The following is a 24,094-nucleotide window of genomic DNA, read 5'->3' as shown; positions in this document are numbered from 1 at the left end:
ATTTTAGAATCTTAATATTCTACATTAATTCTTCCCTGTTTCTTTAGGGCACCAATGCCTCTGCTCTGGAAAAAGACATTGGCCCAGAGCAGTTTCCCATCAATGAACACTACTTTGGACTGGTCAATGTAAGTACTATTCTCAATAGACTAACCATATAGAGAACGATGGTTTTGATGTTGTTTGAACTTTGCTTTCTTTTTATTTGTTATTTTTTTTCCCTTCCCCAATCCTGCTCTAAGGCAGGACTGCCTTCTTTTGAAAGAGTGCTGTTCATGTTCCAATTTTAGGCAAAGTGGGTTTGCAAAATTGTTTCAGATGTTTTGAAGATATTTTCTCTGGGGGAGTATGAAGCTAGTTTGGTGTTCTATGAGTGTTTTCAGTGGTTAGCGCTTACACTTAATAAAGCTGAAAGTCTATTTCAGTTATAAAACACGTGGGACAGTCTCTTTCATTTTTGCTAGGAAGTGATGGAAGTATGTACAGGCTTAGATACCATGATCTGCATCAAGAACTCTCTTAGGAGGAGCTTTTTTTATCTGACTAAAGAGAGAGTGTGTGAGAAAGCCGTTTAATCACTTGTTTATTCCCATATAAATCAAACAGACATAGTAATTCTTTCAAGTGAAAATATTAGTCATTTTGCTACTAAGCAGCATGATGTAGCCCAGCCAGAATGTATTAATATATGGAAACAAGTTTAAGGGAATCTACTACAATAAAATGTATTTCTTGCAAGTGGAAGAAATTTTATATCCTAGTTAATTTAGAACACCATAGTGGTTTTTGGTTGGTTGGTTGTTTGGTTTTCTCTGTCCAGTGTCAGATGAGGGTGTGGAAATACATTCCTACAGCAGCTGCATGGCAAAATGGCTGGTATGTGGCAGGGACACAGAAGCCAGAAGTTGAAGTAGCAACTAGTTGAAGTTGAATGTAGTAATTAGTTTTTTTTGATGTGCAGAGATCAAGATTGTTTTTACTTTTACATGGCAGTTCGGGAACACCTGCTACTGTAACTCCGTGCTGCAGGCATTGTACTTTTGCCGGCCGTTTCGGGAAAATGTGTTATCATACAAGGCCCAACAGAAAAAGAAGGAAAATCTCTTGACTTGCCTGGCAGACCTTTTCCACAGTATTGCTACTCAGAAGAAGAAAGTTGGAGTTATTCCACCAAAGAAGTTCATATCGAGGTTACGAAAAGAGAATGGTAAGTGTGAAACTGGAATACTCTTAGACATTTGTAGGTTGATCGGGAAAATTTAATTAATGGGCTATGTGGTCATATTAGTCAGATGTTCAGGTTAAATTTGTAAATTGCTTTTAGTGCTTTGTTTTTGATATTAATATTTTAGTATCTCTGTATATAATAATATGCTTGAAATAGCCATACCAGCTTTCCTGAGTTCCCAGAGGTTTAATGCTGCTTTCACAACATGGTGGTGGGACAGACCACACTGGACAGTGAGCTAGGGCTGGCAATAGGGTGGCATTCTGCTGCAGGTCTTTTTATTAATTTTAATGAGAAATATTGTGGGCAGTTGGCATTGTGACCTGGGAGGGCTACAGGCATACCAAGTCCAAAACACAGTGGAGGACAGGTGACAGATGTGTATGGGGGTTGCATGTCAGCCACTGCTCTTGTTCTTAAAAGCAGTGGGCACATCACTTTGTGATGCATCGGGCCCTTTCTGAGCATGAAGTTGGCAGCAGCATATGCCTAATTTTGTAGTGTTACTTCCTTAAGGGATGTGGGGAATAGCTTGGAATAAGGAAGCCTGCCACACAGTTCCATTTTGGCCTGGATTCATATCAGTGTGGGTGGCATACTTAGAAACAAGGGAGCTTTGAATCTCAGATAAAATACGAGTCGAACACCTGGAAGAAATTGCTCACCGGTGACAGGTTATAAATGGGCCGACTGTCCATTGCAAAGCAGGCATTTGGAAGTGTGACAAAGTTAGCTCTGAGTCAGCTAGTGATCAGTGCCTCCACACTGCTGGGGGTCACTTCTGGGGACTGGATCTTGTGTTTTCAGCTTTTCTGAATCAGGGCCAGCCTCGGTGTACATTAACCTGCTCATGTGTCCAGGCTAGACACTGCAAAGTCAAAGGCTCTGTGCAATATTTTTTGAGGAAATCCACGTGGGCTTTTTCAGGAGCAGGGGGATAAAAACACACATTTCTTGGGAACAGAAATTATTTTTTCTTCAACTTGGTGGGCAAATTAAATTAAGCCTTCACTAGAGAAGTCTGTTCTACATCACCACGGAGATATTCTCTCCTCCTCCTACAAGCATTTTGTATGGAATATGATAAGTCCATGCTCATCAGACTTGTGTGTGAAAAATAAGCTTTGTTAGATGGTGTTATTATTACTGTTCTGTGTCAGCATCAAATGTCTTTGTTTTCCCCAGCCAAGTGTCTTACTGTCCAAACTCAGTGATGTTCCTTAGTGTCTGAGTGATGTGGAATATATGGGTGGGAGTCAGTGCTGCCTAATACTAAGCATCTAGTCTAAGGAATTATTGTCGGTCCCCTCTGTAGTCATCCAATTTCTCACACCCTTCTGAGGCACTGAGAGTTAGTTGAGTTGAGTCATCATCTTGCTTTCTTCATTGACTGTAGTGAGAGCCTACACAACTAACTAACAAAGATGAGCCTAACCTTATAGACAGCTGAAGTTAGGTTAGAAATGAAGCCTTCCCTCAAAGTAGCCTCACTGAAGGCAACGTGACTGCAAAATTGCTTTTTCTTTGTCATGATTCTGAGTAATTTGCTTAGCAAGGACCAATGCATGTATTTGGAAAGAAGTAATGAATTTAGTTTGCTTTTTTGAAGGAACAGACATATTCAGCTTTGGAAATCTTGACTCTGTTCTGCAGATCTCTTTGACAACTACATGCAGCAGGATGCACATGAGTTTTTAAATTACTTGCTGAATACCATCGCCGACATTTTGCAGGAGGAGAAGAAACAGGAAAAGCAAAATGGGAAACTGAAAAATGGCAACATGAATGAAGCTGAAGAGAATAATAAACAAGAACTCACCTGGGTGCATGAGATTTTTCAGGGAACACTGACTAACGAAACTAGATGTTTGAACTGTGAAACCGTAAGCATTGGGATAGATTTTTTTTTGGTTGTTGCCCATTAATAGATAGATACAATTTATATATATAAATATGTGAATCTTTTCAGACATCTGAGAATTGTGGATTTTCCTGTAGACTTTACTTCTTGAAGTGAGTATATTCTTTTCTAAAAATTTTTTTTCTAGGCGTTACTTGGCTGACCTATGCCAAGTGTTGCTGTCATAATACCTATCTCTACAGCTAAAATCCTTGCTAGGTAATCGGTATACTTCTTTATTACTGTAATTTCAGGAGAAGATATTTGCATCATTATTCCAAGAACCAGTGAAAAGTTAAATGGATTTGTGTTAATTCGTTCCTAAGAATGTGACTGACATACAGAGGGTTTGTTATTAACAAACCGTATGTTTTCTTGTATCTTCCTAATATTTTTAAAAGGATGCTGTCAGCTTGAAGTTTCTTATGTTTGAAGTACCAGTAAAAAGTAGTTTTTGTTAGTAAATCTGATCGCAAGTCCCCTGTAAATTTCTGTGGTTTCCAATCAGGCATTCCTACTTAAACAAGGGGGAAAAAAGAAAAAAAGGAAAGAAAAAATTCTCAGTGGGGCTGCTATGTGACAGACCAACATAGACAGTAGCAACCTGATTTGGGGGTTGAGTAGTGAAACTGGCTTTCCAAAAGGATGGAATTAGCCTTATCTAACCTTTGCTATTTAAAAGGTAGCTGTCGAGGATGAACTGTTTTTCTCAGCTCCTTCTGTGATGATAGAGATTACAAAAGAACTCCTTCAGGAAGTTCTCTCCATCTGTCTCTAGGCTGTTTCATGAGATAAAGGTTTGAGCAGTATCAGGTATTCTATCTACTCTTGCTTGTTGTAGAGCTGTTGTGCAGCTTGCTTGTTCTCATTCCATGGTGCTGAGCTGTTGCAATTGTTTCTGCAGCAATGCTTTAAATTGATCAACAAATTGATCTTGCCTAAGAATGATGTGTTTTTAACTCAGGCCAATATTGCTACCGTGGACTTTGTCTAAAGAAAACACAGCTTTTTTGTTGTGATTACCTGCCTGAAGATAGAAAGAGGTGCCCCGAGAAGGCATCTTCCAACAGCAGGCTGAGGTTAAGTGTCTAACTTCAGACAGCCCAAGTTAGGTGACGTAAATCCTACCCAGGTCATAACAGATATCTAAGAGAACATATTCTGATATTCTTTAATCATAAAGAATAGCACTGTTCTCCAAGAAAATACAACTTCTCATGAGATTTGGTTCAGTGACAAGGAAGAGTGATAAAGTGGTAGTCAACATGAGAAAAGTGGTTGTTGGACCAAGTCTGGAAAAAGATTGTTTAAGTGAATACATGAGAGAGAGAGATCAAAAATCAATTATTTAATCTGTTTCAATTATGAAAACTCAAGTAATAATAGCAAGTTAAGTGGAAGGGTAGAACTATTTTTTTTAACTGACAAGCTTCTCTAAACAGTTGTGGCCTAATTCTAAATTAATATCCAGTGTTTACACGAGACAAATTGTGCTAAGTCAGGATGTGTCCTTGGGTAACAGCAAAACTGCACAATACCCTATCTGTAATTCCAAGTGACCAAGCTTTACAGAAAAAATAGCGCTAAGTACTGCTGCTGTAGGAAGGCTTGTCCGCAGCTTCCTGTGATTGCAGAAATACTGTTTACTACTCAGTATACTTTTCTAGTTCATTTTATATATATATATATATTTTATTACTGTATCTTGAAATCTTTGGAAAACAGTAAAATGAGTTAAGAGATACCCCTTTGCTAAAATACAAATATATTGTGCATGAAGAATCATTCAGATTCCAACAGTTCTTATTCTCACAAAGAGTGCAGTTTGAATCCGATTTTCTAGATACCTTTAGTTATGGTCTGTATTATTCTGTAATTAGTCTGTAAACATTTTATGTGCTGAAATCAGCAACAAAATTCCTAACTTCCTTGTGGTGTTCAGATGAAACACTGTATTTGCCAAAGCCTTTTCCAAGTATTTAACCTCCTTGATGTGCGGCGTGGCTGTCAGAACTTCAGTTCCAGCAGCAGAGACACAATGTTCTCTGAAGTTTTGTTGCTCTATCTTTTGAGTTCTAGCTATGTGTTTATACTGCAGTTGATTGCTGCCAGTTTTGTGGTTTCCTGTGCTGTCTGGGTAGAATCATGTCTCAGAGAGGATTTTTGTTTGAAGAACTGCTGTTCGTTTTATTTGGATGCACTTTATGCCTCTGTACATCCATAGTAATATCAAAATTAATCCTGCTAAAGGTGTTCCTCTGGATTCAGGACTGATACAGGCCGCATTCACTATGTTTATAGGATCCCTGATATAATGCAAAGATGAGCTCAGAGCAGTGTATAACTTCCACATACATAGGCTTGCATTGATCTGAGCATGAGTGACCTGGGTCAGAACAACAGATTCAACCCCTCACTGAAGTTCTTGATTTGAACTTCGCTATCCTGCGTGGTTTGGTTATTCTAAGGAAATGCAGATACAGGAACAGAACTATGGAGTGTTCATGCAACATTTCATAAACAAAATTGGTTGTTACAAATAAGACTAAATTCATGCGAAGTAAGTAATTTTGCTACAGTCTTAGTTTCTGTGATCTGAAAAAGACACGATGGCTTTTCTGGATTTTCAAGGCCTTAAAACCCTTGTAATGGATGAAGAGAAAATCTCTGCCTCTTGAATTTCAATTGATAACCTGTTCTACTTCATTCTTTAATCTGCAAAAATATTTGTTTAGATAATGACGAAGTTTTAGTATTCTCTAAGATTTGAGATGACCCAAAATGGGATCTTTTACTTGCAGCATGTTTCCAGATCTGTTTATATCTGCCATTCCCGAAATATTCCTAGTTAATGTTTTTGAAAACACCCTTTATCAGATTTTTTTCTCCTTTTGTTCCATGTAAAAAAAACATTGTCAAAATCATAATTACTTTGCAAAATATTAACACTTTGCTGCTTTTACCTGTAACCTCTTATTCAACCTGGTCAAAATTATTGATCAGGAGCAACATTCAATGGGGAAATGCGGGTCTGTCAACAAGAAACACAGTAACAGGCTTTTAACTACTGACTGTAGAGAAAACATAAAGTGGTTGAATGACACTTCTCAATGAATGCCAACATGGAAAGTATCTTCACTACGTCCATAATAGCGGATATACTTATGTAGGGCATAAAGTGAGATTATGTAATGTAGTATGTTATACACAGATAAATAAAACTCCAGTGTAGTAAGGAGCTGGGCTGCGTTGCATAACCAGAGAACATATGTAACAGCGCAGTTACAGCTACCATAAGGGATGGTGCTCTCCCTTTAATAGACATAAAACTGCAGCCACTGATCCACGGTCAGTGGGTTTGGCTAAGTGGAACAGATGGAAGTTAAATGATATGAAAGCTGGATTGGTCAGGTTGCTAACCTGACAGAATGAATACAGTCATGCTGAACTAGAGAAAAAATTAAGTTATTGAAATAAATTGTGTAATTTATTTTGAGAATTCGGTCCATCTTCAGCACTTGCACATAGGCATAAACAGCATTTGGATGTATGATTTTTACTAAATCTGTTTTACATGTATATTCTTTGCCACAGGTTAGTAGCAAAGATGAAGATTTTCTTGACCTTTCTGTTGATGTGGAGCAGAACACATCAATTACACACTGTCTAAGGTAAATGAATGCATCTCTTTGAAAGATACGTCTATCTGACTTTGTTAAATTTTCCAAGTCTAGTAAATACAGAATAGAAAAGTAGAATAACATTGGTTTTTGAGATTTTCCTAAGCAGAAGAAAACTACTGCAAACTGGATGTTTCCTCTAATGACAAAATACACATTAATGGATTTTGTTTTACTCTCACTTTCAGTGCCTGTGTTTGGAAGAGAAAAAAGATTCCTCTCTCGGGGAAAATAATTTATTGCCTTGTCATCTGGAAGAATTGCTGCAGAATAATAATGGCTTCAAAGAGATTTGTGTGTGCTTATCTTTAAGCTTTTAGTCAAGTGCTTTGTTGATTAGGACTTATGTGCATATTAAAAGTCAAGTGTATGCTTTATAGAATGAGTGCTAGAGTCCCTAGAGGGCAAAAGATTCCAAAAGCCTACTTTTCTGCCATGTAAGTTTCTTGATTTTGTGTCTCAACCTAAAAATACAATGAGAAGTCTTTTATTCTAAGTCTCAGTTCTGCTCTTAGTACATGCTTAACTGTTAAATACTTCCGAGATCAAAATAAATTTCAGGTTTACATGGATGATTATCCTGAGAGATTTAAAATATATGGAGTTCTGACATTGATACAAAAAAACGATATCTAGGTTTAAGACAATGTATTGCTGATCAGAGGTAATGATTATCAATTGGCCAAATTACTCTTTCAAGCTCTTTCATTGGCTAACAATTTTGAACTTGCATTTAGTTTTAGCAGTTGTTCTGGAACACCTAGGAGATGTTGCCTGACATCTCACACCAAACTGAGATTTACAGAGAGAGAAAGCATATGAGGTACTAACCACTTCCTGAGTTAGAAAGCACTGATTTCTCTGTAGATAAAACTGTACTAAGAAACAATTGTTACATTTTAAAGTGCTAGATGCAGTAAGTTCATTCCTTCTCAGTTTCAGTTCAGTCTCCTGTAGGATACTGTAGAAGTCCTTAGCCCTCAAGTAGGGATGCTTGTCCCTTCTGTTCCAAAAGATCTTTTATCAGTAGTATCTCCATTGCATACCTCCTGTATACTCTGGGCATTAAAAAAGGGTTGCTCCTCTTCCTCTTAGCAGCAGTGGTTTATATACAGAATGTCATCACTCTTCCTAGAATTGTGGGTTTATTTTTTATTTTTTATTTTTTATTTTATTTTTTTTCTTCAAGTTAAACAACCTAAGGTCGTTCAAGCATTCTTTCACAGATCATCTTCTCTAGGTCTCTGCTCATGTTCGTTACTCTTCTGCATTCTCTCCAGTTGAACCTCTCTCTTGAATTCCCCTTCCTGAAGTGCAGTTGCCTAAAACTATGCACAATATTCCAGCAGAGATCTACACAGTCCTGAAATGTATGGATACCCAAAAGTTGTTTATACACAGCAGTACAGCATCTGCCTTACTCCAGCAACATGCCATGCTATTTGAAATCTATCCATTGTTTCTTCTAGAAATAAATGGAATAAATAGTTTCTTCTAGAAATAAATGAATTATCACCTGTCATCTCTTCTGATTGTCTTTCACACTAGAAGCAGGTCTACCTCTGTTTAGAAAAGATATATTCAGTGAGACTATGGATTTCCTCTCACTGCTCTACTGCATTATTCATTATTAAACAGGGTGTAAGTGCTTTTGTGGTTACTGTTAATAGGCATGACCAAGTTACCATTATTGTTGTAAAATTCAGTATATCTTTTTTAAGATAACTGCTCTGCTGTGACTTTAAAGCTTTAAATATTACTGCACTGAAAAGGAAAATTAAAGAAAATCTGTGCAATATAACATTTCAGTAAAACGAATTTCTTTGCCACTATGGATGAAGGTTCTTTTCAGTTACTTCCGTAGCTATTCAGATCGAAAAGGTCCAAAGAATACTAGCCTCTGGCATAGTCTAACTCCACAGGGTAGACAACTGGGCCTGAAGCAACAAATGTTTAATAACATACATAGTACATTTCCATTATTTTTATTTCCACTAGGAGTTGCAAAATTTACCAGTCCATTTGATCCTGAATGTTAACTAGTCTGCCTGTGCTTTTTTTTATTCCACTAAGAATTCTGTCATCTCTTAAAATAGAAAATTTATACTATTTATGCATATAAACAACTGAAAGCATCTTCTGCACTGTAACACTGAGCTTGTAGAATGACTAGAAGTGTGGGAGCATATAGGGTCAATGTTGAATTAGTATGTCTTGAGCAGGTATAGTTAAAAATTCCCTTTTCCTGTTAAAGTACCATATAAACAGAATGAAGATTGGCCCATTCCTGGAACAGGAGATAGCTGGAAATGTCTTGAAACTAGTTCTGCAGTTGTAGAGAAAGGTTCCTCAAGCCTGTAGTTCTTGTACATGCAGACTGCCTGAACTCCAATGATCAGCTGTTTTTAACTGTGAAATATCTAATGCCGAAAATTCCTGATCGATGAAACAACTACCAAAGCTGCAGTTGTAAAGGGCAACAAAAACATCTAATTTTCACCTGCATACCTCCCTTCCCCCAAAGGAAACAGAGCATGAGAGATCTTACTATAACTATCAATCATAAAGAACTTAAACTTGAAAATGGAAAATTCCCACAAGTTGTGGAAGTAACCTAATACCCATGCCCTGGCAATCCATACAGTTTTCTCTCCCATCTCTCTCTCCCATCTGCCCCTGTGGTGATGATGCCAGGTAAAAATAATCGTGAGGAATCCTCCCCTTGCCTTTCTAAGAGGAGTCTGGAGCTGCCTGCTGTGAGGGGAGGCTAACCTTGCAGGCAGCGTGGCTTCAGCCTCTGTGCACATGGGCTGCGATGGCAGAACGAAGCTTATTGCTGGGACTGAATTTGTCTGGAATTCAGAACTCTGTCAGGTACAACAATGCAGGTGCAATCAACAGGACAGTTCTGTTCTTCAGAAACATCTGAATCTTTAAGGCCTGGTTGGACAGGTCCTTGGGCAACCTGATCTAGTCAGAGGTGTCCCTGGCATGGTAGGGAAGTTGGACTAGATGAACTTTAAAGGTGCCTTCCAACCCAAACCATCTTGTGATTCAGATACATCTATTTAAAGCTCAGAGTCACAAGAAAACCTGTGTGTCTGAAGTGGAAGATAGGTGTTTATGTCTGTATTTACAGTTCTCAAAACACCTGCTCAGCTGCAATGTAACACTTGAGGTGACAAAAAAATCACTGCCACTTTTTTCCAGTTAAGTATTTTAGATACCTAAAATTGTGTTCCCAAGAATATTAGCATTGTGACTATAGCAAATCTTTCCTGTGAACAGAGCAGCATTATCAAGCCAGGTCTTCCTCTGCTTCTCTCAGTTCAGAAGCTCAGTCCAGAAACATTTCTAAGCATATTTACTTAATAGGTATTTAGGAAAACTGCTATAGTAGCTGTCACTTTCCTTTTTAGACAACAAGAAAGTATAATCACATAACTTCTGGATAATGGTTCAGAGGTTAGAGGATACAGAAGACTGAATTCAGTTTATTTCTTCTGCATAAGAGGATTCAAGCCTATCTTAGAGAAGAACACCATAAAATGTGATCTATTTGTGAATGACTGAAGTGCATTTGAAGATAGTCCATTCTGCAAATAATTTTAAAAGGCACTGGATGGATTGAGCAACTACATTGCACTCTAGGCAGCCCCTTGACATGTAAGAGATGAGGATGTAGATCTCAGTTAGAGACACCTGACCTTTCCCCTGTATAGTATGTAGGGCCTCAGCACAAAACACAGGGCTGTCACAGCAGGCAGATACCCCTAGTCCCTTTGCAAATCCCAGTATTGTTGATTTAGGTGCTATAGAAAAGCGGATGTCAGAGGAAACTAGATTTCTTCATGTGTGTCTTTTTAGGGTTCCAGTTCCACAGACCAAGTGTGGTACTGGGGCAAAAGTATTAAGAACCTTTAAGAACTGATGACTGTATTTATTTACAGAGACTTCAGCAACACAGAGACATTATGTAGTGAACAGAAATACTACTGTGAAACTTGCTGCAGTAAACAAGAGGCACAGAAAAGGTAAGCAAAGAGTAGGGTATTTCACTATGTCCCTCCTGGGCTTTGACAAGCCTCCTCCTTGAAATTCGTTGTGTTTAGATTGCTTGCACCCCAAAGGCACACTCTCTGGGGGCCAGAGGACCTACAGACAGATTCAAAACTAGCACAAGTTTTACTGTAGATGCTACTGCTAGTAGACTAGTGTTACTTACAAGGTGCTTTTTTAATGCAAACATTTACTCATCAAGGAAAGAGTGGCTTTGAACTGGGCAGGTCTTTATCATGTGCACTCTAATGGTTTCACAGGATGCGAGTAAAAAAGCTGCCAATGATTCTTGCCTTACACCTCAAGAGATTCAAGTATATGGAACAATTGCACAGGTATACTAAGCTGTCATATCGTGTAGTATTTCCTCTGGAGTTACGTCTCTTCAACACGTCTGGTGATGCTGTCAACTTAGATCGGATGTATGACTTGGTAGCTGTTGTTGTTCACTGTGGAAGGTAAGACACTTTCATGTCTATCTCAAGCTATTGCTTTTTTCAAGCTATTGCCAGTTCCAGGCGTTTGTCAAGGGCAGAGGCATGCCTGACAAAATGGAGGGAGAGTGGGAGGGGGGACATACACCATGCTGCTGCACCAGCTTGCATGTATCTTGGCCTGAATCTCTTAAAATATTTGCCTTAGCTGATGTCTGCTATGAGCAAATTGTTAAGTACTCTGTAGGTTAATTTGCAAATGGTCATAGAACAGATGAGAACAACACATTTAGCTTTTAGCTGATTAAGTCACTGCAACAAGGCAAAAAGGGAAAAGAGAACATTTCCACTGTACCACCACAGGTGGGTTTACTATGTTCTTCTTAACATGTATTTATAATTCAGTCTGCTTTAATATAGACATGTGATTTATCAAAATGGAACCAATAGTACCTTCTAAAGTTATTACAGGTTTTATGATTTTTATTTTTATTTCTTGTTTTGCTTTTTAGTGGACCAAATCGTGGGCATTATATTACTATTGTGAAAAGTCATGGATTTTGGCTCTTGTTTGATGATGACATTGTAGAGGTCAGTATGCTGAAGGCCACAAGCATAACATTTGTTTATGTTCTCTTCTCAATTTGGAATTAAAATTCTGATCCAGATCTGGGTATAGATTACTACTCTGCGAAGTCACAGCTTGGTTGTAATGTGATATTTAGTTCAGCTCAGCTAGGAAGTAGGATTGCAAACAGAATGATTAATTGTGCAGTTTGTACCCTGTCAATGTCAAAGAGGGTTGTTTTATTTCAGAGCAACATCAAACATTTTTAATATCAGATTTTGAGAGTTTAATTTGGAATGTTCTCTCTATGTAATAAAATCAATTTAATTCGTTGCAGGAACTATTTTGCAATCTTTGGCAATATCACTAGGCAAAACTGGACTGGTTAAAGTTAGGTTTGCTGTAGGATTTTAATTCCTGAACAACTGGGAAGTTATAAGAAAGTCTGAACTCTGTAATCCATCTGGGATTGTCCGAATGTAAATTAGAGCAAGGTCTGGTCCACAACTATCACAGATTCTAAGCACAGAACAATTAATTCCCAAGCAAACCCTTTATGTCACTCTGGCACCTGACAAAACTGAGGTCTTGAGTCTTGTTTCCCAGGTTTAAATCCACTGGAGTAGAGTAAGCACTTTGGGACCACTGGGAATGGTGCATGTCTTGAAGAGGGTTTCTGTCACCTCTCAGAAAGATGAGGTCACGTGGTCACATTCATGCTTTTTGCCAGTGTTCACTACTGCATTCAAAAGAGTCTCTGTTACTAGAAAAAGCCTTAATTCAGTTAGGTTCTCTGAGACAAACATTTCTATTGACTTCATGAGTGCAATCAGTAGGATTTAGCCCCTAAACATTACCCTTTCAGAGCCTGAACTGCAAACAGAATTTGTTAATTGCTCCCCTGAAACATATAACTGAATTTGTCTTTTGTTTTTACAAAGCCATTTAATCCATGCTTGGTATTTCTTTAACCTAACTGTACATAAACAATTCTATTTATCTTGCAGAAAATAGATGCTCAAGCTATTGAAGAATTCTATGGACTGACCTCTGACATATCAAAAAATTCAGAGTCTGGTTATATTTTATTCTATCAATCAAGAGAGTGACTTGGCAAACTGTGACAGTTGCACACCACAATGCTGCACGCAAAGAAGGTGATGGCCCCCCTGAACCAACCTTTACAATGACCACATCTTGTATGGTTGAACAATGATAAGTCTGTCTCCTATTAAACGGTCCACGTGGTATTGACTATAGCTGTTCACTTTTGACATACAGAACTTTATTTTGGTGAGGGGGGTTAGTTTGTTGTTTTTAAGTCTGATTGAAAATTTAATTGCAGTCAGATTTTAGTGGAATTTATATGGACTAACATTTACAGATAATAAGATCTGGATGTCAACTGTTAAACCCAATCCAGCTAGAGTAGTATTTTATATGGAAGTGTTCATTGCATTTAGGGCAAAATTGTTTAAAGCTTTCTAAATGACTTTAGGGTGTGTTGATTTACAAAACATTCCTTTAAATACACTCTGACATATACTTACCCAATTTAAGTGTATGAAAAAAAAACCTGCTTCATAATGACTGGAATTGTGGTTGCATAGGGGATTTTTTTAATTTATTTTTTAACATGTTACTCTCCCCTGCAAAGATATTCTTCCAAAATCACTTAAGCTTTGGGTTTTTAAAAACTTTCAGTTTATAACTTCAGGCCTAACATTCACATAGAGGGAGTTAAATTGCAATGGAACAAAGTAATGCTGTATGTCCAGTCACTGTGCTAACCATGCGATAGTACAGCTAGGTGAGATTTCAGAACTTAGAGAGCACTGGATGACACATATGACACAGAGATAAGTAACATTTATAGAGACTGGGCTTATCTTTCTGTTGAAACAGTATAATAAAGTCCGTACTTAATTTAGTTTGCAGAGATACCAACACTGCTCATGTACAACATATCCACCAGGACTGAAATTACACAGTCCTGCTACATGCATGTTGTTGGTACAGTACATGAGACAGGGCTTGATCCTGTCATTTCTGAATATCTGTAGGTCCCATGTACACTTCTCAAGAAGGAGTCCATTTCTTAGCAACATAACAGCATACAACAACCATTAATTTACACAAGCTGCCATGTATATGCCATTGCTAGTGTTTTTAGCCATATTTGATAGCATTTGGATCACCACAAAGCCAGATAGGGCTCTTGAGGGTCTGATTTAAAAAATATCAAAAGGCTTAGTGCAACTGTTTCTGATTTTTCTGGGTGAATTTGGCTGGCAGTAGTCATGCACTGGTTAATAAAACTGCTGAACACACATACTAGAATTTGGCAAAAAAAGGATGTAGAAGAAGAAAGTATCAACAGGGTATGAGGAGAGATGGAAAGCAGGATGAGGCAGTGGTAACACCAGGTTAGCTTGCTTGGTTTGACACTCCTTTATGCAATGCTTAAACCCCAGTAGCCAAATACCTATTCCAATGAAGTCAACAGCAAAGAAACTCCTGCTGTCTTCAAGGGGACTGAAAATTGGTTCCAGTATTTACAAGGAAATTTTCTCATCTCACAAAATGTATTTCTGCTTGTTATATTTTATTCACTCGTTTGGTATTTATTAGACAATGTTGACTTTGGTACTTTTCTTTTAGAAGCCTGCCTACCACTTTATGGCAGACACTGTTTCAGAAAATGGCTTTAGAAGCACAGCTAAATGTTATATTTTAGTTTTCTGTAGGAAAGAGAAAAACATTTTTCATTGTAATCTACTGTGAATGTGGAATATCTTTTTGTTGAATAACAGTGAAAATGAAATACTAGCTTCTACTGTAACATCAGCTGAACAGCTGGATTTATCAATGCCCATTTTGTAAACAAAAGAAACATAGCACTTTACACTGAAGGAGAAACAAAAGTGGACTTTTCATATAACATTATATGTGGTTTATCGTGTTATACCAATACAAGAAAACACGTAGAATGTAACCTTAGAGTACTGAGGTAGGTGAGTAACAGTAGAGGTCTGCAGAGATCATTCACATGAATGAAGGTTGTTATGCAGGCTAAAGACAAGCATAATTGGGATGCAGTTGTTGTCCTTTTATTGATGATGGAATGAAATGTTCTGTCTGTAACACAAAAGACAGACATCATACAGGAGACTGGCTCTCACTGAGGCCCAGGAGATTTTTCCACTGAAAAGCTAAACCTGCATATCCTTCTTTAATGGATGTATTTATGAGCATTCAGAATTGCCACATTAAAGGTATAATAATCACTTGCCTTTTAAAACAGGAGTGTTTCCTGATTGTGAATGAAGACACTCCAGTTCAGCAGTCACCAGTATTGGTCCGAGAGTCTGTACTTTACAGTTTACTACTGAACATTCACAGGGCATTCTTCAGTTTTAAAGCAAGCAACAAAAAATACACTCTTAATGTATCAATTGAATGTTTGATGCTCGTGTTTGTATGTAAAGTATTTTTGCGTAAAAATAACTTTAAGATCAGTTCAATTTTAGGAAAAGTTTTTCATATTTGAATTAACTTATCTGAAAAATGATTTTTTAATGTTAATAAAAATGAAGTAATATATAAATGATCAAGTATAGGATACTAATCTTTGCTTTTCTCCAGCTGCAAGACAGCTCTAGGTTGTAAAACGTACAGATAACTGTTGTACATTACTGCTTTTCATAAAGTGTGAAAACTGTGTTAAAAATGAATTGCCCAACTTTTCTGTTACAAATGAGAAGAGATGCGTAAGATTTATGAGAAAATATTGTACAGGTACTTATAGCAGGAGTTCGAGATCACATCACTGGTATCTCACCAGTCAGTGGTTTGACATCAACTCTGAAAATCGTGGAACGTTCACTTTATGCTAATGCCAGCTAAAGTAAGGAGCATTTTCTTTTGATTCTAAATAAATAAATAAATCAATGTTCTTCAGTCAGGAGAAGTTCTGATCTATGTCAAATTAAGCACATTTTGCAGGATTAGGATTGTCACAGGAACAATATTAAGATGTAAAATAGTTTAGTTGATTAAAAAAAATGTAATCCTTTCTTTCTTAAGCTTATATATAGATTTCCAGTCTCTTATGAGAAAAAATGGTAAAATATTTAGGACAATCAAAGTTTTTCAGTCAGCCTTTAGAACATAAAAATATAGCACAGATGTCTATGAGTGTCCTGTACTTCCCTAAAATGACTGTTTTTATGGTTCTGAGTGTATTAGGCCTAATGACATCTGAAGTTCTCTACTTGTTTCATGTGCTGTTACCGAGAAGTTTATAAAACTTACTACCATGTTCTTACTTTGAAAAAGAACACTTTTGTCCTGTGCTGTTTTTCAGCTAAACCCGATGAAGCACTGCAGTGCTGATGAATCAGTTATCTTAGACGATGAGCTTAGACCTCAACTTCAGTGTTCCGCAGAACAGGCTGTCAGGATTTTATGTAATTTCTATTTCTGGGACACAGCAGAGGGAGGCAGAAGAGGGAGTGATGGAGGAACCATATCAGTGAAGCAGAACACCTTGTTGCAATTAAGTCCCCAAATTGCTTCTGTCAATTCAATTTTAATAATTTACAGTTACCACAGAGCAGCAGATAACATCTTAAAGATCTTGTTCCTTTAGCAGTTGTAGTAAAGGAAACAAAGCAGTAGGTGTTTCCTTCACGTTAGATTGAATAAAGGTATTAAAGACCTAAGCTGAAATTAAAATTCATGTTATGTGGTGGGTCCTAACGTGCTACCACACCTGTCTTTTATCTTCAGACATTACATTTAATTCTCCCATCTGTAACAACATCACCTACTTGGGACCGGAGCTGACAACTTGCAGCTGCCAGTGATTTGATGTCTCTCAGCAGCAGCCCCTTCTTGATTTATCACATTTTCGCTGCGTGTGGCTGGCGAGTTTGAGCAGTATCTTATAGCTAAATGTGTGCTAGTAATATTAAGAAGTTTTGGATTTATACCTGTTCCATGTTAGAACTTTTATCAAAGTCTGTTTTAATTTATTTCTCTTTTGTTTCTCTGTTAATGTATTTGTATAATAACTTACATAGTTAATATTATTAATTTTCTGTTTTAATTTTTACGTACTTTAAGTTTTTAAATGTAACCAACCTAAGCACTTTAAGCATCAGTGTCAATCTTGTGAAATTCCAATCAGCTTAACACTTTGCTGTTGTCTTTTTGCTTTTGCAACCTTCTGCTTGTGATGCAGCATCTCTAGTTACAACCCAATTTCCATTTCTATGTTTGTAGTCCTAGTTGGGCTGTAAATTTGGGAAGCACAAATTTGTTCATATGTATTTGTTCATATTGCTGTGGAAGGTGAGAGGACAAACACACTGTAAACACCGCAAGGATGACAAGGATGCAGTATTTATAGTGTGTCCTCTCACCTTCTGTAGCAATATGTACGTGATGAATTGCACTTACACCTCAGATTTCACGGCATTTTTTGCACTCTATCTGCAAGACTACAGATAAAGAATGGAATGGCTGCAATACTTCCTTCTGTTGGACAGTTATTAATGACCATAATTTAGAAAAGCTCCACTTCTCCCAAGAATATTCTCTTTTACCAAACACTTACCTGTCAATCAACTGGTAACGCACATAGTGCTCTATTTGCCATTTTACCTGTGCTCTGTGCAATCTCAAACATGAGTAATCTTAAGAGCTGCATTTATTCTTGGCTTTCGTGTGAGTACAAGCAATGAGAGCAATCTTTTTGTATCTTCCTTCTCTCCACTTGGGCTCATATAAAGGAAAGAAGTAGGATACATGCTAGTAAAAAGTAAAATAATAACACTCCATCTATCAAAGATGCTGAATATTTCTTGCAGAGCAGTGCTGATGGTAACTATATCAGAAAATCACTGACTTTGCTTTGTTAGTGCAAAACTAATTGCAAAAAGGTTGTTGTTAATTTATTTTAGACATTGTACTCTCTTCGATCAATGAAAAGACCAGGACTTTTTCCTGTTGCTGCAGTTCTGTTGGTGAGGTGTTTCTTATCCATTTAACATGGCACTGAATATTTAAACAGCCCTTGGCAAGCCTCAAAGACACCCTTTTAATTTCTTTCCAGCTAATGTGCATTACTTTGGGGAGATTGCTTGAACCCGTCCACAAGAATGATTTAGATTAGCATTTTTGCATACAAGGTCAAACAACACCTACCAGGTATGTGCCCACCTGATGGGACCAGCTGGGCTAAGCCCACACCTTTTTACACACTAATGATTCTTTACCCCCTAGGAGGTTTGCTTGCTGGCTTTGCCTGGAGGATTTAATATGAGGCTGCACATAGCTCCCTTTATTCACGGTCTCAGAGTTGCTATAATTCTTTAATAATTCTGCTTCACTGGGTTATCAGGGCTGGGACCATTGCACAATGTAAAATAAATTAACTTGTGTGTGCCATTACAATGGGCAATTTAACAGCTTAATGCTTCCGATGAAGGCTGTTACAGGTGGCAACTTTGTTGTATGAAAGACTCTTAAAGAGTGATTTTTTTGTGTTAGCATAGTAGTTTGTAGGAGGAGCTGGACGGCACACAGCATTTGACCCTCAGCTTACCCAGATGAAGTCAGCGCTCCATCCCCTAGATAATCCTAACCCTTCTCCTACGGGTTCCAAAGTGGCAGAAACAAACCCTCTGTGAAGACACCCTGTAGTTCACCACAGCCTGCCACAGTAGATAATTAAGAAATATTTGCAGCCCTTCTCCCCACAACCTCAAACTCTCATTAATAGGAATACGCTCCTCAAAGAAGCTGTGCTCAAACATCAGCTTTCTATTATCCATGGTGTTCATATCTGCAAGCATCCCATGACACTGTGTTCAGATACTGTATTATTTTCTAGTCGTTTTCTCAACTCTCATTCTAACCCTAAGAGCAACTTGAGGGCAGCTGTGTTACAGATTCAAGCGTTTATCCTGGAAAAAAATTCCAGCTTCAGTGACTTTCATTAAAGAGCACTAACAGGAGCTCTGTAACTTACCCGTGACTCTTCAGGAGTAAAGTCAGCATTATTGTACGAATATGAGTGTAGAGTAGTGGCGAAGAAGAAAAAAAAAAAAATGGAGGAGGAAGTATGGAAAGGGCTGTTTAGTCTGAGGCTTTGGATATGTATATGGGTTTGTAAATATGCAGTCCCTACCTACCTGGTCAAAAAGGTGCAATCATAGAAAAACTAAGTAAGTATTTTGTGCTAGTTTTTTGAATGGAGTAAGAGGTAGTAAAACTATTAGGCATACATCTGGGGACACATAAAATACTGAATTTCTTGTAAAGGGTACAATATGCCGTGTGTGTGTACAGTTGAGTATCTGCTCTTTTTAATCATGTACATGTAATTAAACCCTGCGCTATCTGCAGAACTGTAAGATAAACCTCATGTTGGATATTAAGGTTGTAACATAAGAAAACAGTATTTTCTCCTGTTAACATGTTTATATTTTACATAAAATAAACTCCCTAAACTGATCTTGTTTCCATTCAGCTTGCCTTGAATTCAGCTGGAGCCAGACTAAGGCTGAACATTGATGTTAGGTGTTGAACAAAATGCTTCTGAGTGCAAGGTGTCTGTAAACTTACTGATGGGGAGACTGTTGATGCTTGCTTGTTATTTCATGCGGTGGAGTGCCTCCATTTTGCCGCTGGGGCTAACTGCCTCTGAAGTGTGTCAAGGGAACGCGTTTTGCATGCAGGCCGTGAATTGTCTTGGTGGACTATACACACAGCTGCGTGACCGAGCTGCACCTAGTTAAAAACACCGCTGACCTTGCCAATGTTACTGAGAACAAGTAAAACTGAACAGAATAAAAAGCAGCAGGAGTTGAGCTACGTATTGCGTCAGGGAACAGCGAGAACCCCAAGGCCTTTAGTCTGGGGTTTTGCTGTGGCTACTGGAGCAGGAAAGGGTCTTGCTAAAGAGGTCTAAAGTTCTGTCAGAGGACTGAAAGATTCCTGCAGTCTGCTCATTTTTCTGAAGTTACTCATTAGCAAACACAATCTACTTTCTCAAAAGCGAGGAAAATAAAAGGCCGGAGTTTCTTGCCCTTGTCTAAACGGATTCCTGCTATTTCTTCAGAATCCTTTAGAGAACCAAAATCAAACATAGCTGTCAGGCTGTATGCTGAATTTATAGGTAACATGCCATAAGATTTATGGCACATCAGACTATCAAAGGACTAGGTTCAAAAACACTTCACATCTTACAACATAGATTTCCTCCCAGATAAAATCCTTGAAGCACCTTCACATTTATTCTTGGGTTATTAGAACATAAGCGTTAAACAAAAGGATGGGGAGACAAATTTAAAATGCAGGAGATGACAGAAATAAATCTCAAATCTACAATTTAAAAACATTTTATAATGTACATATAAATAAGCCAATAAAAAAAAAATCCAAGAACTATGTTCAAAATCACTCTATGTGGGCTCCAGAAGAATTGCTGTCATTTCAGAAATGCACTTTCCCAGGAGCTGTATGATGCTTACCTATGTCTCTGTCCCATCATTTTCAGCGTGAGTTAATCATTTTTAGATTAGATTGGGTTGTGTCCTGTGTACCAGATAAATAGAGAAATGCTAAAGATATAATTCCATCTTGATTGAAAACTCAGTTATGGTAGGAGAAAATGATAAGTTTCCTCATTTCAATACACTCACCAGAATCAAACAAAGCAAGTAACTGGGCATGACCAAATATACTACATGGAAGACCATGTTTCTGAAGATGATGATTTCCTTGAATATCTGTGTGCAATTAAAATAAATAAATAAATAAGGAAGAAAAATGAAACAATCATTTTCAAGATATAAATATATATATGGTAACAGAAACATTTCAATCCTCAGTTCTGAAAAATGTCCCTCTTCACTTATTAATCTTATATCAAACAGCAAAGGATTACTCCATAGCCTTGTTGAAGTTCACTCCTCCTCACAGCATGACTCATTTGGCCACTGCTGTGACCAAAGAGCTTCAACCTTTCCTCAGTCTAAAGAGGCTGTAGCCATATAACCTTCTTAATGTCTCTGGGGAACTTGTGTGGTGGGGGCTGTGGGGCCAGAATCCCTGTGAACTGGGTCTTCCTGGAGCCTTCCTCCTGGGGCACACCAGACCAGTGATGGCTTTCTTTGTTCCACCTGAGCATCTTCCATACACGTTTTACTCAAGTTTGACTTTCCAGCTACACATGGTGCACAAGTTTTTTTTTATTATTATTTCCAGTACAGAATTACTTTTCTTTAGATAGGAAAATGCATCAGCAGATCTAGAGAAAAAGATAAACAACAGTACTCCCCTGCTTGAGGTTGTTCATATGGTGGTATGTCATCTGAACCTGGGAAGGAATCCTTTGATGAATCAATTCAAGATCAAAGCTATTAAAGTATTTAAGGTATTTAAAGGAAGGTATTTAAGAGGCATGTGGATGTGGCACTAAGGGACATGTTGTAATGATGGGACTTGGTAGGTCAGGTGGACTTGATGATCTTGAAGGTATTCTCCAATCAAGATGATTCTATTATCTATGATTACAGAATGATTATGTATAATCATTATATATTATTATAATATCTATATATTGTTATGATTATATATAATCTATGATTATCCTCTAGATTGCATTTCACACACATATGAGGAAAAATATTCAGATCATGCTCCAGAACAGCAAAGGTGTTGAAAAACGTACAGTTTTCACCCAACAATGTGATAGAGACCAAATTCTACCATCAGTCTCATGAGTGTATCTTTGAAGAAACTCCAGACAGGTCTACAGTTTTATAGCAGCATTAGTAAAATAGGAACTAGAATAAAGTTTCTTCCAACTTCCTCACAATGTTGTTGGTGTGCAGAGCTGTGCTTCCTATACAGCAGTAAGGGAGGGAGATGTGTGGAATACTAAGCTCTGGAGAACTACAAGTGGCATTGTCTCTGCTTTCTGAAAGCATGATTCAGGAACACAAACAGAATCTTACACTTCATTTAGTTGCTAAACATATAATTCTCACTGTCATTTATGAAGCGTTTTTTTTTTTTTTTTTTTTTGGTTTGGTTTGGTTTTTTTGGTCTTCAATATAATCTACCAGCCAACTTTTCAACCCTTAATTTTTTGAATATTGTATACACTGGGGGATGTGTACCAAAATCCGTATCTACTTGAGATACCTACACCTTGCACTGAATCTGGCCACCCGTCAGCTAGATAACTTTAAATAGTAGGAACATGTTCACCGGCTCCTCAGCAGGTGCCTTACTGACCTATTCACTCCTGGATGCAGTTCAAAGTGAAGGACTTGCAGTACGTGGCTCCAGTATAACCTGATCTGCTGCTATCTCTGAAACAGCCTGGCTTGCCTGGAATGCACTGGGACAGCTAAAGTTACTCAGGAAGTTTGTCGTGACAGCACTTTGCTTTCCAAGGAACGGATTACTGCCCCAGTAATTGTCAATTATTACACGCTATCAGGAAACGTTAGGGAAAGCAAGGATGAGGCCATTTATTTGATTTATTTCTCTTTATCCTGGATATTTTACTTACATTTTCAGATCAACAGACGTATTCTGAGGTAAGGTCACTGAAGTTTTGACTGTTTTAATTCCTGCAAGGTGAGTAGTTCAGGCAGAGCCTAGTGTTGGCTAAGACACCAGAACTGCATTCAGTGGCTCCTCAGAAGCTGCATTTGAGAACAACTCCCCCTAAGGTTAAGCAGAATTTTTCCCTGACCTTTAGAAAGATGGGATCTTTAAATGTCCAAGCACAGGCTGCTAATTCTACTGTTAACATACATGGGATAGCATATATGGGGTTGGTTTTGGCCATACTACATCGCTATGCTGCAACATAGTTTCAACATTGAATTAACCACACTTTTGCAATAACATACTTAAAGTAGTGTAAAAGTTACCTTTTTTTTTTTCCATGGCCATCCAACTGCTAAAACCTCTTGTAATGTTTTTACCCTTAGAGGACATTAACCGATCCTAAATAGTTTCCAGACATAGGGCCTTCAAACTCTCCAGGGCTTCCCTCTTCAGAAGGCAAAAGCTCCTTTTCGAGTCTGAAGAGGAAAACGTACATTGTCACCAGACTAGAGGTTATGAGTGTTCTTCTCTACCTGACGGCCGTGGTCTTCATCATCATTTTCAAGACCCTTCACATTCCCTCCAGTTTCTGGTATGACTCCCTGATCTTTCCCTCCATCTTCTAATTTATATTATGAAAATCATCTGCCAATAGGATTGGTTTTATATGCTCTAAACCACAGGAAGATCTGTTCAACATTGTATTAAACTGTATTTTTGCCACAGCTCAGAGAAAGTGGTGCACGAAATCCAAAAGCTCTATCGAATAGCAATGTTCCACATTCATACTAATCTAATGTTCCCAAATGCAGTTACAAAGGATGAGGAAAGAACATCAGTTTATCATAAAGCAAAGAGCACTGCGGCATACAGACTGTGCACAGGCATAAACACCCCCTGTGTAGCTGGTACCTTTAGCTGTCGTGCCAGTTGTAGAGGAAATGTACCTAAAGGATGTGTTCCCTTCATACACAGCTCCTCTCTCTCTCACTCTTGTGCAATCACTCCCAGCCTCCAGACAACGAACCGAAAAAAGAAACGTTTCATTCACCATGCTCCATCTACAGTTGGAATTTGTTTATCCAAAGGCATTTTATTTAACATTGTTGTAAAATGAAAATAAACCATATTCCCCAGGCAACATATTTTTTTATCACGAAACTCTGCCAACCTGAATTCATGCAACCATTTCTTAACAACAACAACAAGAAAAAAAAATAAGGTGCAGGTTCCCTGGCACAATCTGAAGTGATGTTCCACCCCCGTTTTATTGCTTGCTTGTTTGATTTTTTGTTTTGCTTCATCTGTTTGCTTGTTTGTTTTATCCCATAAACCATGATGTTACTTTATTTTTCCTGTTACTCCTGTACTTTTGGACAGTGTCTTCTGCTATTCTAGCTGTCACTGAACGGACGAGTGCCTAGCTTCCCATTTCCTGAGTGACTGCAATACCAGACCACCAGCCATTCAATATCCTGTGATATTGGATGTATTCACAGGACTCACGCAGCCTTCTGCAAAGGATGTTCAGGCAAGCAGTAAGGTCTATAGACTGAACATGTGTTTGTGATTTCTAATCACATCACTATC

General features: G+C 37.9%; 1 protein-coding gene across 3 annotated transcripts in view; it reads left to right on the top strand.

Annotated features, from left to right (window-relative positions):
- Window positions 1-19,390, top strand: part of USP46 (ubiquitin specific peptidase 46) — a 35,670-nt gene extending 16,280 nt beyond the window's left edge. For all 3 annotated transcript variants that reach the window (XM_013172761.3, XM_048049953.2, XM_048049954.2), the window contains 8 exons: window positions 48-128; window positions 994-1,207; window positions 2,882-3,111; window positions 6,723-6,799; window positions 10,759-10,842; window positions 11,128-11,325; window positions 11,814-11,892; window positions 12,877-19,390. In XM_013172761.3, the coding sequence (XP_013028215.1) occupies window positions 48-128; window positions 994-1,207; window positions 2,882-3,111; window positions 6,723-6,799; window positions 10,759-10,842; window positions 11,128-11,325; window positions 11,814-11,892; window positions 12,877-12,978 (1,065 nt within the window). In that variant the 3' untranslated portion in view covers window positions 12,979-19,390. The remainder of the gene's footprint in view (window positions 1-47; window positions 129-993; window positions 1,208-2,881; window positions 3,112-6,722; window positions 6,800-10,758; window positions 10,843-11,127; window positions 11,326-11,813; window positions 11,893-12,876) is intronic.
- Window positions 19,391-24,094: the final 4,704 nt, after the last annotated feature.

This window comes from Anser cygnoides, chromosome 4, assembly GCF_040182565.1.
Source record: "Anser cygnoides isolate HZ-2024a breed goose chromosome 4, Taihu_goose_T2T_genome, whole genome shotgun sequence".
Classification (NCBI taxonomy): Eukaryota; Metazoa; Chordata; class Aves; order Anseriformes; family Anatidae; genus Anser; species Anser cygnoides.
This window is presented reverse-complemented; position numbering and strand designations above follow the sequence as displayed.